Raw genomic sequence first — 21,777 nt, forward strand, 5'->3', positions numbered from 1 at the left:
TGAGCAGGATATAATTTGTTCTGTTTGATTTCACGTCAAAGTTAGGAAGGAAGTAAAGATTGTGTGTAGGTCAATTAGAGACTTGTGAGGCCGTGACATTGTCGCTTCATCTAATCTGGACATAAGGTTGCCATTGATGTCAATCTCTCCTTCAAAAAAGTTGATCCATTACAATTTAAGGACTCTTAAGGGACTATCTCACAGAAGGAGACTTCGCCGCAACCACCGGAACACGTGCGCCTCTAAAGACCAAAACATGACATCTCCAAACAAGGTGACAGCTAAATCGCCTGGAAGTCGCGGAGATGTCGCCGGGACGTATCCGAGACGTCTTCTCAGTCGTGGAGATGTCTCCGCGACGTCTCCGGTAGGTCGCCAATGGATCTCCGCAAGGTCAGGGAGACGTCTCGGAGACGTCACGGACAAAATTAGTCTCCGCAACTAAGGAGTGATCTCAGAGACGTCGAGGAGACGTCTCTGAGACCAGTTGGAGACTGGAAAAAGTCTCGAACATATTCGATTCTCTCTCAACCCCCGAAGACCAAACTAGCCTCGAGGAGACGTCGCGAAGACGTCTCCGCGACCACTCCGCGATGAGCTAGATTCGAGTCGCCACCATGTCGCCTCCTAGTCTCCAAGCAAACGAGATGCCAACTTTACCTTACTTTCGATTTTGATGAGACATCTATAATTTTGTTCGTGTGACTTTAGTTGCACAGTGAGCTTACCATTAGGACTGCGAAATTTGTCAGGTGGTTGCACTCGCATTCAGAGCGTGCTTCCGAACTGGTGTTTTTCAGGGTACAGCCGCAGTGGACCAGGAATTATCCGTGTAGTTCCAGAAGACACAGCGAGGGTTGCTTGCATTCTATAATCAAAACAAAACAAAACAAAATAAAACAAAAACACACGGAATGGTCGTTGGCACATTCATCTATACTTTTATATAATTAATAATATATTTAATATAATAAAAAAAAAACCGAACAGGTGAATTACTGGGTATTTGAGTGCTGTGCAGCATTAAGCATTTCACATTTCAAATAGTGCCATCTTGATTTGATCATTAGTTAAACATCCGTATCGGATAGGTCAGGATGGAAACATTGTGTAGTGTCATGATTTCCTGTTCTTACTGTATTCTTAAATTGCAACGCGGTGGCGGTGAGTTAGCTCAGTGGGCAACGCGTCTGCCTCACGATCCAAAAGATCCGGGTTCGATTCCCGAGTCCCACTGAGCAATGTTGTATGTAATCACACCGTCCCCTCTAGTAAGCTGAGGCAAAACACGCTGTCCCTATAGGACATAAAATGGAGGTCCCGAACAAGGTGTGTAACCAGGTGAAGTGATCCCGCCCAACATCCAACTGGGCCCCATGGAAATCAGCCATTGCAGCCGAATATGGGCTACCCTGGAGCCGCCACTGAGCCATTTGCATGACATGTGGTTACTACTAGTAGGCTCTATCATTCACATGTGAAGCCTGTGCAGTCACACAGTGTTCTTATGTTACTTTAATATGCAGTGGAACTGCACTTTATGCCACCGAATACTAATTAGGCCGACAAGTTTAGATATCACATTTACACAGGCTTACACTATAGAAACAACTATCATGACATGCGAATGTTTTCTGTAACTTGTTATAGACTCGTAAGTTTTCCCCTCTAGAATGACGGAATTCCACAATTTGCACGACCCGTCTTCCTACGTGCACGTCCCATGATAACTTGCGATGTACCTTCTTGTGAGACAGGACTATTGTCACAGGAGTATCCAAGCTGCGTGATGTACCCGCCTGTTCCCCGAAGCTGGCAGCAATGACGTTGGTGTTGATCTGACGGAAAAAATTTTGCCCCGTGTCGCCCCTATCGGAGGGGACGACGAACTGTTCTGATGTGTTCTCGCGCTGTACGAAAAGGGAATCGTCCTGAAAGACGGTGAGGGCGATGTTCCCATCCTTGCCGTGACTGAGGACCTCGGGTGGGATGACGATGGCGGCTACTTGTTGTACTACGTCCACCGGTGCCTCCTCGAATTCATCGATGGCGAGCTGCTTCACGGTGCTCTCAGTGAGTGCGGCAGTGACGTCCCCGAATGAAGCGAAGACCAAACCAGTCTTCGCTTTTGGTGAAGAGAGGCTTAGTACCTGCAATAGAGGACATCATTTTGAGTTTAATCAATGCTGGAAAAAGCCGGATTACACGGTGTTTGCATCCCTGCTGCATGTGCTAGCTTCTATTTTTTTTTAAAGGGGAAGGGGTTCTCTTATTTTTGCCTTTTCTCTAGAATCATTTTGTGAAGCAGAAGTCAGAGAGCAAGCTCGATTTAAGAAAAGCGAGACTAATAAAATATGTTTGTGATGAGCTTTACAAAATCAGTGACAGAACTTGAGTGACATGTTTCTACAGGACTCCAATTGACACAAAGAAGAAATGTGAAAGGGACAAGCAAAATTTGCTAACAATTGCTCCAAAACAAAGCGCACAGGATTGGTACTACCATATGAAAAAAGGTGGTTTTATCCTTGACCTGAGGATAGCAAAATGCATAAGGAAACAAAAGAGAAAGGGAAGAAAGGACCGAGGGGAAATGTAAAGAAAAGAGAGAAAGAAGCAGAATTAGCAAAAGGTGAATAAAAACAGAAGAATGTTATGAAGAAGGGAAGCTTTGGAGAGAGAGAAAAAAGCTTGATTGGTGACCCGTCGACACTACAAAAGTGAATTTTGTGGTGTTTGTCTTTTAATACTTGCCTGGACAGCAATGTTGGGCTCAACGTTTTGAAAAGTTTCATTGGCTGACACATTCAAGTTTAAAAGCACTGACTCTAGCGATTGAGTTGCAACGTTGGGGGCGTTATCAGACTCTTGAGCTTCTTCAAGCGCATCGTCATCGACGTCTGCTAGATTGTTAAGTATGGACACAACTTCTCCGGCACTCTGGATGGTACAAGTCAATGACATCAGGGCCAATTCAAGAGTTTATTCAAAATACAGGAGAGAATACTGTCAATCTGTCAGATACATTTCTTGTTTGCTATGGATTGTCTTAGCAGAGCTTTGAAAGAAACTTTAATATATCATAGGTATTCGCAATTCATAAGTCTTATTTTTCCACAGAAAAAAAAAACGTATCAGAAAGGAATGTAATGAAAAAAAAAAAACGTGTTCGGAATATTTCGAAGGGAGGAGATTATGCACATCCAAGAATCCTGTAAGTGGGGTATCACCTTTTGATGTGAGATAAAACTTGTCTGTTCTTCGGAAATTTTGTTTGGGGTAAAGTCATATTACCACAACAGGAATGATATCTTACGTTCGTAACGCTTGTTTACAACAAAATTTCAAATGATTGGGTAATTGGTACGCGTTTGAATTTCCACAATGTGCAACAAACAATGAGTGCGAATTAAAAAAAAATCATGACCACATGGAGATGTATGACGGTGTGTTTTACACTTATGTGCTTATATAGCGGTCTGTAACAACATTTCTGTGTGCATTGCAACTGCATACTACGTGAGTAGATGGATGTCTTACACTACAACGCAATTTCTTGGGGATGGGTAAAAGCGGTGTACGCCCTGCTTTTATAGTATGTCAGTCACATGAACTATTATATTGATAATGGTGTTCTTTATAATGGTAATGACAGTGATGAAAATAGTGAAAATGGCAATGATAATCATCATTATCATTATCATTATCATTATCATAGTTATCATCATCATCATAATCGTCATCATCATCATCATCATCATCATCATCAGTAATACAGCTGTACTTAAAATAGTAAGAATGATAGTTCTGAGATGATAAAGAAAAATGGCTGCTACTACCTGTATCTGCAACGCTTTCGCTACTACTGCTACTAGCAATGGTGGTTGTATGAGCAGCAGTAGTGGGAGGAGGAGAAAAATAAGTACGATAAAGCTTGAACTGGTGATAAGGTCAGACTTTGAGTATACATTACAGAATACAGTGGGAAGAGCCAGAGCGCACCTGCGTAGACGTTGTCTCCAGATTGGCAGCTTCCTTCAGAATGCCGCTGACGGCCTGCACACCGGCCGACGAGATCTCGGCAGACTCCTCGGTGATCGATGCAACCTGTGACAGCACAGCCTGGGGGTTTTCTTCCAGCGAGTGATCCTCAAGCGACTGGGTAAGAAAGTTTACACGTTGAGATACGATCGACAAACACATACATACACACATACATACATATCATGTATATTTCTACCTGAAATGTCATTTTATGACAACATTTTAGGCAACGGAAAGAAATATACTTCGTGTATAATATCTCTGTACATATTGTATAAGATATATCTACTGGGCGTCCCAGTCAAGGTTTAAATAGCTTATTATATGACGATCCACGCAAAGATGTATGACATATTCTATGTAGAAACTCTTTACATATTTGTGTATAATGTACAGTATGTATATTCATAGTGTGAATAAATCAAACCAAATCAAATCAAATGTTTCCATTTACTGAAAGAATGTATCTCTTAGTTCGGGGAAAATGGGTGTCGATCAGATATGATGTAATTGCTGACGAGTCGTCAAGAAAATACAAACACACATCCTCTTCCTCATGAAATACATACCTGTTCTAAGTACTTGATCTGTTCGTCTGCTGTAATGTTTTTCCCGCAGTAGTCCTCCGGTTGCCACAGGCAGGCAGATATGTAGTCGCCATGGCACAGAGCACGAGCGATAGGTTGTTCCGCTGTAGGACAATCATTGTTTGAGAAAATCAATTAGTGTAGACAGTTTAAAACCGACGGGGTAGCTGATAAAGGATCAATGTGGTGTCGTGGATACGGTTCCACATTCTCATTTTGCATTGTCTCATCTTTGTAGGCTAATGCACTGCATGACAGATTAAAGATGACTAAGAATATACCAACATTGCAAGAAGGTCCATGCTTTAATTTTGCTGATTTACTCTATAATTTCTGAAATGCTCAACACAATAAAATATCTGAATATATGTAATATAAATTATAAATTATGAGACTGACACCCACCAAGTCTATTCCCACCGACAAGGGCGCGGGGGGGGGGGGGGGGGGGCCAGGGGTGGCACTTGCCCCACCCCACCCCCCCCCCCAAAAAAAAAAAAAAAAATGTTGTTTTTTTTTTGGGGGGGGGGGCAAAACGAGTTTCCCCCAAAGTGCCCCCTGTAACAAATAATTAAAGCAATTATTTAAAGACCAAAATGAACAATAAAGGGACTTTTCTTTCTAAAAGTTGTCAATTTCATAGCTGAAAGAAAATCATAATTCCTTGATATACAGTATAATATCTATACACTAATATTTACTTATGAGTAAATTTAGTGTATATTTGGTAGCCTCGTGTCCTCGAGTGTGTCCCCTGAAACATACCTTTAGTAAACCTTACATTTTTCCTTTCTTCTATGCTTTTTAGCAATATAAGAATAATTTTTCTTGCTCGAACAATGCAATCACGTTTAAGATTTTAATGAATACATTTCAGACGAATGGCGAAGTGAAAGCGGCTCGCTCGCTCTGCCCGTACATATATATAGTAAAATTAACAGTTTTCATAAGTTATGATGATAGTCCTTCGCAGTGATGTTTGTTTTACTATGTTTAATTCCCTATAAATTTGAATTAAAATGTTCTGTAAACGCGACTTTTAGACTCTGTTTTTACAAAAAGTCCCTACCATGATACCCCTGTGGAGCTGGGAAATGTGCAAACGCCTGGAAATGTGCAAACGTCTCGCCGGGAAATGTGCAAAAAAGATAGAGCTAAGTTAGTGCTATATGAAAACATTAACGTGATTAATGAATGAAATTTCATGTTTGATTATGGCGGATCAAGGGGTGCCCAGATCGGGGGGGGGGGGGAGGGGAATATTCCACATTTTTAGCATCTTCTTGAAATATCTATGAGGGATTTTCACCAAACATGACAGATAGCAAGATTATGGTAATAATTATGATCTTAATTTGTTCAAATGAGCCCCCCCCCCCTTCGCCCACCGCCGAAGGGGGGGGGGGGGTTGTGGGGCTGCGGGGAGTTGAAGCTTCAGCGTCCCTAAACTCTGGAATTTTGTTAGTCTTTCTCTGTCAAACCGATAAAGATAGAAGTTTGGTTATGGCGGATCAAGGGGTCTCCAGATCGAGGGGGGGGGGGTGAGGGCAAGGAGAGGAATTTTCCACATTTTCAGCATCTTCTAGAAAAATCTACGACGGATTTTCACCAAAATTGGCAGATTGCCTCTTTACGGTGATATGCACTTAATTTGTTAAAATGAGCCCCCCCCCCCATACACACACACACACACACACACACACACACCGCCGAAGGGGGGGGGGGGGGGTGTTGAAGCCTCGGAGTCCCGAAACTCTGAAATTTTTATCTTCTTCTGTCAAACCGGAAAAGATAGAGCTTAGTTAATGAAATTTTATTTCACGTTTGATTGTGGCGGATCGAGGGGTGTCCTTGATATGGGGGGGAGGGGGGGAGGGGTGAGGGGGAGGAGGGGGATTTATACATATTCTGCATCCTCTTGAGAAATTTTTGACGGATTTTCATCGAACGTGGGAGGTAGCATTTCTAGGGTAATAGAATCCCACTTTGTTCGAAAGGGCAACAAGTCCAATTTGTTCTCCTTCCCCAAAGCTAGGGATAAGACCAGGGTAGCCCCCACGTCATAAGCAGACGTGAAATTTCATCAAAGTATAGGTCTACCTTCTAAAAATGCGATTAAATTGTGTTCTATTACTCTTGGCTGTATAGAAAATGTCTTTAAAAAGTATGTATTCCGTTTTTCATATGCATAGTTTCTTCAATAAAATTCTGAATTCCACCCGAACGACTCCATCCCCTCGTCTTGGTCCCTTTCAAGTTCAAGGGGCGGAGATGGGAGGGGGGGGGGGGCTCCATCTCCTCCCACCTTAGGGGTTGGGGCAGTGCTCATTTAGACAAATTGAGGTCATATCACCAGATAAATACGCTACGCTACATGTCAAGCTTGGCAAATATCTATTATATAAGGGTTTCAAGAAGAAGCTGAATATGTGACAAATCCGACTCCGCCGCATTTAACATAAATTCATGAATCAACTTACTATAACAAGCACAAGCACTCTATTAGCTCCATCATTTTTGTATACAAGGCTTTTTTTAAAAGCTGATATGTAATTTTATTACCCGAAGGATGCGTCCTGAGGTTTCAGGAAAAAGACAAAAATGTGAAAATTAAGCTTCCTTCCTACCCCTGCCCTTTTTGGGCACTCCTTCATCTGTCATAGTAAACTTTCACCTATGCATTAACTGTACTTACAGTACTATCACCATAAAGATGCTATCTGCCAAGTTTGGTGAAAATTCGTCATAGATTTTTCAAGAAGATGGAGAACATTTTGAAAATCCCCCTCCTCCCCCTCACCCTCACCTACCCCGATCAGAGCACCCCTAGACCTGCCATAATCAAACATGAGATTTCGGTCATTAATGTCTTTATAGCATTAACTTTTTCGGTTCGACAGAAGTAAAAAAAAAAAATCAAGAGAATAGGGACTCTTAGGGTTCAACCATAAATCTACTATCTGCCAAGTTTTGTGAAAATCCGTCATAGATTTTACAAGACTATGCAGAAAATGTGGAAAATCCCCCTCCTCCCCCTCACATCCCTTATCAGGGCACTCCTGGACCCGTCATAATCAAATCTGATATTTTAGTAACTAGTGTCTTCATATAACGTAGTTCTATATTCTTCGGTTCAACAGAAGAAGAAATTCCAGAGTTTAGGGACCCCTGAAGCTTCAACTCTTCCTCCCCCCCCCCCCCCCTTGGCGGTGGGAGGGGGTGGGGATCATTTTACCATATAAGACCATATCACCGTAAGAATGGTATCTGCCAAGATTGGTAAAAATCCTTCTTGAGATTTATCAAGAAGATGCAGTAAATGTGGACAATCCCCCGCCTCTCCATCACCCCCCCCCCCAATCAGGGCGCCCCTGGATCCGCCATAATCAAACATGAAATTTCAGTCAGTAATGTCTTCAAGGCACTAACTTAGCTCTATCTTTTTTGTTCGACAGAAAAAGATAAAAAAATCCAGAGTTTAGGGACTCTGAGGCTTCAACTCCCCCCCCCCCCCCCACCCCCTTTCGGCCTGGGCGGGGGGAGGATCGGGGGCTTATTTCAATTTATAAAGATCATATCACCGTAATGAGGCTATCTAACAAGTTTAGTGAAAATCTGTCGTAGACTTTTCAAGAAGATACTGAACATGTAGAAAATCCCTCTCCTCCCCTCACCCCCCCCCCCCCCCCGCGATCCGGGCACCCCTGAATCTGTCATAATCAAACATGCAATTTCAGTCATTAATGTCTTCATAACACTAGTTAGGGACTCTGAGGCTTCAATTTGAAGACTCCTCCCCACCTATGGCGCCGTGCCCTGCATCCCTGGATCTGCCATTAAACGTGAACTCCTATCATCAATGTCTTTAAAGAACCCAACCTAGCTCATTCTTATTTGGTTATATAATACAAGAAGAATTTCGATGATACCGTAGTTCTGGGACTTTGAGGCCCCCTCCCCACTTATGGCGCCGTGCCCTGCATCCCTGGATCTGCCATTAAACGTGAACTCCTGTCATCAATGTCTTTAAAGAACCAACCTAGCTCATTCTTATTTGGTTATGTATTACAAGAAGAATTTCGATAATACCGTAGTTCTGGGACTTTGAGGCCCCCTCCCCTTTTTCAGGGGGGGGGGGGGGCTAATATAAACAAATTGAGATCCCATTGCCATAATCGTGCTACCTGCCAATTTTGTTGAAAATCTGTCAAGAATTTCATTAAGAAAATCTAATTGGTGGAAGTTCATGGGCAGTTTTGATATGGAGTTTATCTATATACATGTGCCTGATATTTTTAAGAGCCGATAGTTTCGCGTTTGTAATAATAGGTATTATTATATACCTCATTTCTAGAATCCTCTCATCTGATTGGTTAAAAGGGGAGTCATGAAAATAGCTGTGCCCTATTTTTTAGTTACTGTGACCGGGCATGGCATGGTTACGGTTTTCACATCACCTTGGGCCCATAATTTTAACTGTGCCCCTCATAGCAGTCATTATTTGTATACTGGAGTATTGGTGACAGCGCCCGTCCGTGGGATGTCATCGCTTGCCTTGAAGAGCCCACCTCTGGTAAATAGGAACATATCATTAGCATTTTTATTGCCGTGCAAGATAAACGAAAAAAGTCTCACTTGTCGTTTCAAGTGTAAGTAGAATGTAAAATCATATACTTTCCTTTTCTGCTTGTAAGAAAAATGGAAAGAGGCTAACGTTCGTTCTAAATTTAAAGATCATGAAGAAAAATCCTACGATTCAGCAATTAAGCAGAACTAAATTTACAGCAACACACGATAAATAATAGTGATATTCCCAGGAGGAGGAAAGAGCACTTCCCTGGCAGTCCATGAAGACATGGTTGCAATGTATTACGTGTTATTTGTGACAATTTGCCATGATTTTGTAGTATTCAAGGAAAGTATCCTTTCAGAATCGTATCAATATACAGTGACTGCTTGTATTTATAATACACAGTGGAAACAAATGAGCAGCACAACATTCCATATTGAAGTAAATATGATAATGATCATGAATAATAATAATGATAATAATGCCTTTAAAGATAGTACTATTAAAAACTATGAACATCGAGTCATGCAATTATGATAAAAAACGGTCATATTGTGCAGTTGCTGTCTCGTTAGATTCTTTGCTATATACCTGACCAAAAATAGAAAAAAGTAACCTATGTAATGAAAATTAATCTAGAGCAATGCAAAAAATCTCAAGACCTGACTGACCGTTGATGGTGTACCAGGGACATTTTCCGGACGAGCTGGTCCATGAGTGAATAGGTCCGGCTGGAAACACTACAGTGCCATACGCGGAGAGCCAGGATGTCTGTAAGCAAACCTCTGTTGAAGGACACATAATATTTCAACTTTACAATATGCTGATCACTATATCGGTCAATTTTTACTTTTTTACGTCTTTGGTCTCCACTTTCGTTGATTTCTCGAGGCTAAGATGTTGACTCGAATTCCTCCGTACACACCCTGTCTTACTTGTTATTAATCAATCTTTTGTGCCATCCTTCTTCCAGTTGTCATTATTATTCTTATAGTATCTAATATCACTATCATGTGACTATCAGTCACGATAAAGGATAAGTCATGACAATTTTTCGGTTTAAAGGAGAGTTACATATATATGGGACACTTCGAAGCAAATCAAATCAACTTCAAGGAACACGAAATCACTTTAAATATGTTGCGCTGATAGTCATGTTTATGCGTCGTTGTGATAACAGCTGGAATTAGTCATGTTAGAGTTTTGTTTAATAATCACAACGACCCTGCATAACTAACATATTCATAGTTTCATTTCACATGTCTGTGTTTAAAACAAATGGAAAAATTATGAAACAAGAGCCGCGCGGGTCCAGCGCTCACCTGACACATGCCTGAGCATCAGCACTTTGCCTGAGGCAAACTACATACACTGTATTTCAAAAATTCTGAGATTCGGGATTGCTGCTGGGCCTCTTGGGCAACATCCTTCTAATTTTCATCGGGGACTGTCTATAGGGGCCCCTGGAAACACCATCATAATTGGTACAAAATATAACTCCTCCCTACTTTTGATTCCAGCTAAGTTTGGACAAAGTCCAGTCACCCTTTTTTTAAGTAGAAGATAAAAGGTGACAATTTTCACCGAACGACGGACAACGCATGCTGGACACCGAACTGTGAGTGAACGCAGTACCTCGTGCACTAATTGAGCCACTTGGCTCGGGTAAGATACCTAGAGAAGATGTTTTTAAAGGTTTGTCAATAACAGTAGGGCTTTGGGGTGGTATAGGGAGGGGTATCCAAGGGGATTCGTGATGGCCTTTTGTACACACATTAATTCCATCTCCCTATATACCATTTGTGGATTCTGGTAAAAAGACGTTAATTTCAAGATGAAGATGAATACCTAACAGCTTTATAAGATTTTGCCCTAAAATTTGTTCCCTCACCATCTTTTTAGAGATTGCCTATAGGGGTGCTCCAGGGTATCACAGTACTCATTTGTACGACTGTAATTCCATCACCCTCTGCATGATAACTTCGAAGTTTGGTAAACATTTGACACTGCATTCTCAAGGAAAAGAAAAAAAATGTGAAAATGAGTTAAAAATTATACATAAAATACATGAATAAATGAAATAGCCAGAGTAGTTCAAACTCTGATTACATGGCTGATTGGTATATACTTCTCTACAAATAGAAGCTACAACCATGAAACCTTAGAATGATGATGACATTATCTGTATATTCCAGAGATAAGGAAAATGGTAAAGAAGAGGGGCATTCATAATTTAAATGTAGGAAGCGATTTGACCTTAGGAAACTGACATAGAGACAGATTTCCTAACGTCAACTTATCTGGAACGTTCTAGAATTCACTGAGGATTCTTCTATGGATACCTATCATGGCCTTACTGCATCTTGTCTACCACGGTAGTGACGGTACTCACCGGTGCTTCTTACGTTGATCGACGTCACATTTATCTCCAGCAAAGTGTAGTTTGCCATTTCTCTCAGCCAGTTACGCACTGCCTTACTGACGTTGGCCGGCAGCAAGAGGGAGCTGTTTCCAATGTAGACGGTCATATTCACGGCAGTGACGCTATGACTATGCCGGTGCAGTCTATTGACATGGAGAAAAAACTGTGCTCCCAATGTCCAATTTTCGCTCCAGTTCACTCTTTACGGAATCCTATGGGGATATATGGCAGTCAAAACATAATCATCAACATGTTTATATCCGTTTCAGTGAGATATATTCTTTCCCGATCGGTCATTGCTTGACGAACCCGACACAGACCGCATCAATACAACAGTTAGCATACACAATACACATTTTGCAAATGCAAGGAAAGCTAGCCAACAGATTAGCGCAGCGTTCGACTGTCGCACGAATATCGAGAATGTCATGACAATACATAATGTATTGAACGTCGGTATGTCAATACGAATATTGCTCTTCGGGCGTGAAAAGGAAGAAAGAAAGAAAGAGAGAAAGATAGTGAGAGATAGAGAGACGTCTTGATGACGTGGCTTTGACATTATTTGCGTCATACTCATGGAATTTTGTTCTGTTAATGATATTTTTCATTTTCTCTATGGATCAACTCAAAGCACATGAAAATGTAGGCCTACTTGATAATGTGTCATTGATATAATATCACATGATATATATTCATGGACATAATAAAATGAATAAAAAAAAAGTTATTGCAGTGTGATCATAGTCCATTATCACCTTTTCTTAAATGTTCAGAGTTGCTGAATTTTCATCTCAAATTTGAAAATATGTATGGAATTTTGATGTTTCACGTGTTTTTACTGAATAGTGATATTTTTGAAAACCAAGGACGTGAAATTGAAATAATGACATCACTTCACAATATGTTTAATTGTACTGTGTTCATGAAAATCCTAGTTCATCAAATACCAATTGGCTTATTGTTCCCATGGAAAAGTACCACTCTTGGTGGAATCAATACTTTACATATTATGATATGCTGGACCACATTTCAGGAATGGACAACCTACAAACATTTATCTCAACTTTGGAAACTACAATTGGGATCTCAAATTAAGGATCTAAAATGTTATATCTTTGTAAAAACATTTGATTAAACAAAGCACAAGTCTCACCTATCATTAACTTTCAAAGGAATGGTATAGTTTTGGTTCAGATGGGGCTTTACTTTTCCAAATTTTTCGTGAGATAATGAGAAACCTCTCATCAAAATATGAAAGAGCATACAATTCTATGAGGGATTCAAAGTTTATTTGATGAAAATTGGTTTTGAAATGGCTGAGATTTTCAAAAGAAAGTGATCCTGTCCCACCTTTTATTAGGATCGCTTTGTTATGCTCTGTTTTGGATATCTCAGTCATTTCAAAACCGGTTTTCATCAAATAAACTTTCCTTAAATTCCTGTTAGAATTGTATGTTCTGTAACATTTCATAAGTGGTTTCCTGGTATCTCACAAAAAAGTTACAAGCTCAATCGTCATCTCAACCAATACTATACCATCCCTTTTACATATAATTACTACTACTAAAATCATCACTGTTTTTAATACTACTATCGTTACCGTCATCATTACTCATAATGTTATCATTATAATGCCTATGTCCTCGACGACAACCGAGCTACGGTGTACTTCAAATCAGAAAAGTTTGATGGGTTCGTCAATTTAGGAAGGTGGTAAAAATAGCTGTTATCTCCAAAGTCAAATCAAGTGAATTGCACTTACGCTCGTGAGATTCCTAACAATGTTTTTATAATCTTCCGATTCCGGGTCAACGAGAGATGGCGTAAACATACGTAGGAGTTTCATTGTGATGGGAAACGTCATCAGGCCTGTGAAGATGATAAAAATGTGAAATGAATCAAGGATATGATACCATGCAGGTATTGAAATATGTAATGAAGGAAGCCAGTGTGCTTGTTACAAGCAGACTCTATGATATGATAGCTACGAGTTCTGAATCGTTCATACAATGACCGATCATTTCAACAATTTCAACGCTTAGAATGCAAGAAATATTATCATCTCAATAAACTGAAGCACTTCAAAGCCTCACTCAAGACTCGCATTTTTCACCAGGCATTCAACTGCTAACTCTCTTCGAGGAGTTTGCGTCTTTGAATGTTTCTACAAGAGATACATGGCGCTATACAAATGCTATGGTGGATCATCATCATCATCATCATCACGTCATTTAATTTAAAATTGCTACTAAAATCACACGATAAGACCAAAAACCCACAAACACCAGACTTGGTAGTTATTTGGTTCACGCGTTTAGATTTATATTTGTTTTTCTATTACATCGGATGATACGGAAGTTGTGAGGGTTCATCCTTTTTCTGTTTCAATATTTGTTCTTCATTCATAGTTGGAAGTAGGGACTGTCGATACAATGATGACATTGCATTAAAATGATGGTTTCTTTCTTTACCAGTTATCCTGACAAGGGCTTGGTCAGATTTGACTCGTTGCCCGTCTGCAGTTGTGCCAACGCATCGATAGTAACCCTGGTCTTGCGGCGCTACGTGCTCAATCACTAACGACTCTCTGTCGGCTGTATCTGGAAACTCCAGCGAGCCCTTCTGCCAGTGGAAGCGGACAACGCCTTCGAAAGAACACTGAAGCTCAACTCGCACATGTACGTCGTCGACCGGACTGGAAATAGGATGCTGTGTGACCTTTGGGATTCCTGTAATGCAACCAGATTTGATGGAATATCATATCGAGATCTGTTCAAGGTAGCTAATGAACGTATCTATTCTATGCTGTTGTAAAGGTTTTGAAGTCATTACGCTTAAATGTCTCTCTTCTCTCTCTTCAGGGCAGGATGATGGGAAGAGCTGCACTGTGAATTGAATATGTATTATAAATATGTTTACAAAATATCTTGATAATGACTAGCTAATCGTCACAACAAGGACACAGAAGAGCAATGTGTAGATTGCTCCATCTCAGCTTTAAAACTAAAGAACGATCGGAACATGTAAAGAACTTTCTCAGCCCATCTTCGAGCAAGACTATTTTACTCAAATTCTCCTCTTGGGCCCTGGTGTATAAATGGATACCTATCAATACTGTGGTACATGATACGGACAAGAACTTCTGCAAACACAGTGGTGCACTGAAGAGGCTACCTCGGTATGACTAGACCATCATTGATATAATATTATGATGTAGTATATGGCCGGGATTTACCATCTCGGGCCACCGGAATGGTGCACGTTCCACCAGCAAACAACCCGGTGCAAATACATTCGTCGGTGGATGGCAGGCAGGTGGCACCATTCGCGCAAGGGTTGGAGGCGCAGAATCCAGTCACTGAAGTGGGAGACAAAGACGATGTGCAACTACATAAAAGACGGGTGCAACTCAGTGGCTAGCTGGTATATTTCCTTTTAAAGAACTGGGGCATTTCATGAAGCCTTTGTCAGATATTTTTCTGACAAACTGTTATAAGCTACTGAACCGCATCTGGGGGTGTTTCATAAAGCTGTTCTTAAAGTTACGAACGACTTAAGAACGACTAGTGATCAAGTTTGAGTCTGGATCTATTTCACGTGGATACAAGGCAAGAGAGTGAATTCTTTGAAATACGCAACTAATATACTGACGGATTCAAATCCCCTCCGAAGGAGTGGGCAATGAGGATGACATGCCCTTTCTAAGGACCTTTAATTGTGCCGCTGCGAGTGTACTCTAATCGGGAAAGTCACGATTAAGATCTCGGAAAGTTCTATTCAGATCTCGTGAAGTTCCATTCACTAAGCCACAACAGATTTTTTTTTTCGCCAGGAACAAAGGAAGAATAGGTGATAACTTAAGTGTTACTTTGTTGACGCTTTAAGAACACAAGCATAAAAAACGCCCCGCCATTTTCGTCTGCATATCTATCTGAATATTGATTCATTTAGCTTACTTCTTTATCCACAGCATGAGTGCAATCTTTACTTACCGACTATTGATAACAGAAACCTGTAGACGATTAATTCAAGTGTATGACATCGATACATTACTTCGAATATAAAGTTGATCCCTTCTTAGGTCACATTCTTGTCAGATTTGTGTGACAATTTGATATTAAAGGCATCAATGTTCAAACAAGGCTACTCAGAAAAGAATTTAATTTTCTTTGCATTATAGTACATGAAAGGATGGTCAAAATATAAATCAGCACAAGTGAGGATCGTTTGCCTTCTGTGCGATAATCGAGTTCTTGTTCTTTACTCATTGCGGATTCCCCCCCCCCCCCCCCCCCCCAAGTGTTTTCATTCAAGCTGTAATACCTGTTTGGCATCGTTCTCCGGACCAGCCCCGAGAACAGTTGCAGGAGAAATTGTCGTGGAGATTCTCACAGCTCCCACCGTTGAGACAGGGTTCCGACATGCATTCATCAATGTCTGAAATAACAATTAAAATGGAAAGAATTTTTTTCTACATAATAATATCAGCTTTACCTGTTGATTCCGCAACATTAACTTCGCTTTGAATATATGGTATATAGCATATGTAAATAGCAATATGTATGAAATTTCCACATACTATGCAAAAACACTAAATAACTTCATTAAGATATTCGCGTATTATAGCTAGAGCGTGAAAAATATTTCAGAACTAGTCTGTGATCTGCCTTAAATTCATGGCGTAAGTATGAGGGAAAAGTGAAATTTGGAAGAGCTAACCTTGGCCTTTGACCCCAAGACCAAAAAATTCCCTAGATAATCACTGCCAGTCAGTACATACATATATATTAAGTTCAATGAAGATATCCTGAACCATTTCCGAGATATGGAGGAAAAAGAGAAATTCTAACATTTTCACTTGACCTTTGACCTTTGAACTTTGACCTCATGACCCAAACCTCTGTCTAGAGAGAATCTTCATTTGTATTGGTATTACATGTAATGGTCCTACACTACGTTTCAAGTGAATACCTTCAGGTATCGCATAGATAGTGACATTTTGAGCATTTGACCTTGACCTTTGACGTTTTGCCTCGAGCATGTGCACCCAAAAGTTGATAGGCACGATTTCGTCCACTCAAGCATATACATGCCAAGTTTCATTAGGATATCTCAAGCGGTTTTTAAGTTGCGCTGTCCACAAACTTGATTACGGACGGACGGAGGGAAGGACGGAAGGACGGACAAACCGAAAACATAATGCCTCTGGTGACACTTCGTAGCGGAGGCATAAAAAGGCATATTTCCATAAATATTAGGAAAATTATGGATCAGGGCCCACAAACAGAGTGTTTTTTGTCTATACACTGCAACAATGATCCCATTCACTATACTTCCATGCGCATATTGATGTGTCTTCTTCTTAGAAAAAAAACCCCGCAATAACAAAATAGGGCATGGTTTGTAATCATCGCGAGAAAAAAAAAACCCGCCTCATTAATGTTATCTCTCGCTGTAGGCCACGGGGTGAAGCTAAAAAAGAGGCTTAGAAAATGAGTTTCGTTCCAGCAACACTGGCACTACTTTTTGAATGCGGAAATGTGATGTTTTGTACATCCTAAATATACTGTAAAAAGTTCTCCTCGAAATATCCTGTAGTTTTTGCAAAAATCCATATTTTATAAACTGCGACCAGCAGCCCAATACACATATCGTAATGGGGCTGCGGATTGTAGCATTTAGGATCATGACAGGGTAGTATTGCGAACAAACGTCAACCTTTAATCAAAAGAAAATTCTTCAATTTGAAGACTTACAAGTAAGGTTGAAGTATTGACAACAGGGTTCGTGCAAGGTTTGGTTCTACAAATAGTCATTTTCTGTTCGAATTGATGACTTAAAGGACAAGCTCACCTTCATAGACATAAGGATTGAGGGAATGCAGCAATATTAGAAGAACACATCAGTGAAAGTTTGAGGAAAATTGGACAATCGATGCAAAAGTTATGAATTTTTCAAATTTTTGTGTTGGAACCGCTGGATGAGGAGATTACTACAGCTTGTAATGTCATGTGCGTACAACAGTATAAAGAAAATATAAAGAAAATTCGACGTATTTTCACTTTTTTCGCATAATAAAAAAGCAATTGACTTGCCTCTTTCTAAAGGCCAGGGGAATAATATTACCCATTACATATGTCAGTAACGAGTCAAGGGAATGTGTACTTTTTTCAAAAGATGAAATTTTGTGAAATTCTCTTTATATTTTCCTTATATTGTTGTACGCATGTCACATCATACACTGCAGTAGTCTTCTCATCCAGCGGTGACTGCACAAAAACTTCAAAAATTCATAACTTTTGAACGGATTGTCTGATTTTCCTCAAACTTTCAATGATGTGTTCTACTAATATTGCTACATTCTCTCAATCCTTATGTTTATGAAGGTGAACTTGTCCTTTAATATGACTAGGTCGAGAGGAATCTGGGAGAGCTACGCTAAATTGACGGTCAGCGCAGGCGCACACATCACTGCGCACAAATTTCGAATTCATTGACTGGATACCCTAAGATGGTCTGTGTGCGCATGCGCTGGCCGTCAATTCAGTGTAGCTCTCCCAGTTTCCTCTCGACCGAGTCACATTTAGTCATCAATTTGAACAGAAAGGAACTATTTGCAGAAGCAAACCTTGCACGAACTCTGTTATCAATACTTCAAATTTATTATTAAGTCTTCAAATTGAAGAATTTTCACCGATTTTAAGTTGATATTTGTCCGCGATATTACTTCGTCACGATCCTGTATGCTACAGTTCACAGCCCCATGACGCTATGCATATGGGGCTGCTGGCCGCAGTTACCAGTACATGTATGCGTATGGGGCTGCTAGCCGCAGTTAGTTCCCATAGTGTTTCTAAGCTGAAATACATATACACATTTGGAAAGCACTGCTTTTAGCCATATACCTAGAAAAAAGTGAAGTTTTGGTTTAATAGTTGCATTATATTTTATGTTTCAGCTTTTCCTGATGCTGCCTATGTAAAGGAGGACAAGAGCAAAGTGGTTCGAGACCATGAGAGAGAGCACTGACTGACCGTCAGAGGTCAAGGCAAATGCCTTATATTCTGTTCAAAGACATGTTATTAATCAAATGACTAATCATTCAAGGCAAAAAAAAAGGACAAAAAATCAGTGCGTTTGTTTGTGTGAGTGTCCGCGTGCATGTGGGAGAATCTTATTGTATTATACACACACACACACACACACACACACACGCACGTACACGCACTCACATGCACACACACATACGCACACACATAGTTATGAAGATTCAATATACCCAAGTGTATTAAAATATTGTTCTACATGCCTTGGCCATTTATCACATCAGCATCATAAAAAAGATTATCATAAACATTAACACACACAATGATATAATACATGTATTGATCAGTGCATTACACATACACAGGTGCATAAAAACACTGACATGTTTGTATTATATACACTCACACCCACACATAAAAACTCATTTACACACATGAGACATTGTTATCAAACAGATCATATTGTTTATCAGTAAACATGTTTTTCTTTTCTTCTTCTTCTTAAGAAGCTTTAATATATTTAGATCACATAGCAATCATGTTGTTCATGAAATATTATACAGTACTTTAGAAAATTTAATCTTCATAAAATTTCCTGAAGTTTTCATTGCTATCATTAGGTTACAACATGGTGGGACACTACCTCTTTTCATGTAAGATAGCTCAAAATGATAATCAGTCAAATTTTCTAGTTTTAATAAATTTCCTGGAACATTCCATGGTCCAAATATCCTTGAAAGGGTGTAAAAGTTTTGAAAAATGCCAATATATAAAATAAAGGTAAAATTATAGTTTACCCATTCATGAGTGAAAACTGTTGGATTCTGTATTGGAGGCAATGTGTACCTGAAAATCTTGGAGAGAATAAAACAGGTTTGGCATCAAAAATTATGATAACATTGCAATTAACTTCCAATATCAGAGGATCTGTGCAAACCTGACTCAACTTATGCACAATTTTCATTTGGCTTGTATTAGTTTTAGCAAACTGATTTTGTACTCACACCTACATTGTACTGACCTTTCTACATGAACATTCTGTTTCAGTATTAATAATAGTTACATTTTTTTTTTCCAGTGTGGGAGAAACAAATTTTAATTGTAGTCATTCAGTTTTATGAAAAAAAAAACACACTTAGGAAAACATCTTTGTTCTTAGAATAATTCAACCCTAATCAAATCATAATAGTGGGCAGAAATGTTTGCTACAGGGCGAACAATCACATACTGAGGCAAGGAGTCAAAACATGTTGCATAAACATTGGCATTCAAAATACAGGAAACAATCTGTATTACAAAGACATTTTATCATGCACAACTTTGGTAAGATGTCAACTCTTGAATATTAATCACATTGACCAAAACATTGGTGCATATACAGTACATTCTGTTGTTTCTGAACTTTGCACTGAAGTTCTTTGTGTATGTGTGTGAATGTTTCAGTGGTGTATATATATTGCTCCATGTTATCATGGACAACTTATAGTAACATGACAATGTTTTCATGCTTCAATATTAATCATATTGACCTATTTCCCTTGGCAAGTAATAAGCAGGTTGACTCTGTTGCAAATGATGCATTTTACAGGCAACACAGAAGAACCTGAAGAGCTTCCAGAAGAAAATCTTGATCTTGATGAGAGCGTCTTAGGGGAGGAAACAGATGCTCCTGCTGACGGACCAGGCTCCTCCTTCAGCTTTCGTTTCATAGCAAGATTCAGGCGTTTGCTATCTATCTCTTGTAGCACGTTTCATGGAATCCTATTTAATACAATGGAGAAATGAATAGCAATGATTAGCCGTTGGATTTTGTTAGAGGGGAAAAAAGGCTAAACGCTAGGGGAAGGGGTTGAACATTATACTCAATAAATGTACGGTAGACTATTTACTGCCAATATTTGAATCTTGTAATTACCAATAGGCCCTAGTACTACGCCAGGTATCAGATTTACCATAGCAAATTAATCATGAACAACTCATGATCATTGTCATCATCAACTACTTCAACTTGTAGTTGCAGTGCAATTACTGATTTTAAATTACATCTTCAGCTTTCAGCACCTGATCACAATATCAATTTCGACTAGTATCATAATTATGAATACAACTGCCTTATCATCATTAATACTAGTAATCCTTGTCCTTTCACTATCACCACTACCCACTGCTTTATAATTTGGCGCAACATAATGGTACCGGGTCTTTAGGGAGTTTAATTGTTGAAATTATGTCATTGTCATTGTTGTTGTTTTTTTAGACCTATTTATATCAAATATTAATAAGTTAATTTAATGAGATGCTAAATGTGTGTTTTGAGGGGGGATTCGCCAATTTCGGGGTGAGAGAGACAAGATGGATTTTTGATATTAATACTCCATGGCCATGATTATGAAAATATAAATTTACATGCAGTTTAGACCTTTTTCAATCCAGCTCCAGTCCTGTGTGTCAAGATTTTTACAAAACAATATCACTGATAGCTACATCAACCTAACCTGGGCTGTACATAGAACAACATGTAAAATTACATCTAGGCTACATTATAACGGCGCTATGCCATGCCAAGGTGAAATTCAAGATATCTAAGACATCATGGTAATTAACATTACGCATATGACTATTAGAGAGAGACTGCACTGCAGTGTCGACTGCTACGACTGTACGCACGTAAACTAACCTGTAAATTATCCTATGTAGGTTGCAGTCTGTCCCCCTGAGCAGCTGAATCACTTCGTTCTGGTCTGCGATTTCACGGTCTCTTCCACTCAATTTGATCCACTCTTTGGCACACAAAATAGGTTTCGTCTATCTTAGGTTTGTCATAGCCGTGAAATTTTCAAACTTCATCGATGTTACATGCATAATAACGCATCTTAAAAGTTTCGGCAGAGCAGACGACGTAGACGCGTCGACAGGCTCACAGGGGGCGGCCATTTTGACTCGGAAACAATAATCCTCGGTTCGGATTGGATAACATTCATCACATGATCGTTCGCGAATGAATATCGTACACGGCAAAGTGTACATATTCAGCTCCTCAGTGACAAAAAAGTTCACTGTTTCACCCTAAATTACCAAAATACTACAGGAAGGTTTGTGTCGAAC

General features: G+C 39.7%; 1 protein-coding gene across 1 annotated transcript; it reads right to left on the reverse strand.

Annotated features, from left to right (window-relative positions):
• Positions 1–796: 796 nt before the first annotated feature.
• Positions 797–11,809, reverse strand: LOC139712521 (uncharacterized). The gene is made up of 7 exons (XM_071624336.1): positions 11,594–11,809; positions 9,873–9,986; positions 4,614–4,735; positions 4,003–4,158; positions 2,755–2,940; positions 1,743–2,150; positions 797–868 (listed from the first exon to the last, which is right to left on the reverse strand). Exons 1-7 carry the CDS (start codon positions 11,727–11,729, stop codon positions 797–799), a joined length of 1,194 nt encoding a protein of 397 aa, XP_071480437.1. The 5' UTR covers positions 11,730–11,809.
• Between the last annotated feature and the right edge of the window lie 9,968 nt (positions 11,810–21,777).

The sequence above is a fragment of the Diadema antillarum genome, unplaced genomic scaffold (assembly GCF_040938485.1).
Source record: "Diadema antillarum isolate AM-2024a unplaced genomic scaffold, OU_Dant_1.0 seq00001815_RagTag, whole genome shotgun sequence".
NCBI classification, from domain to species: domain Eukaryota; kingdom Metazoa; phylum Echinodermata; class Echinoidea; order Diadematoida; family Diadematidae; genus Diadema; species Diadema antillarum.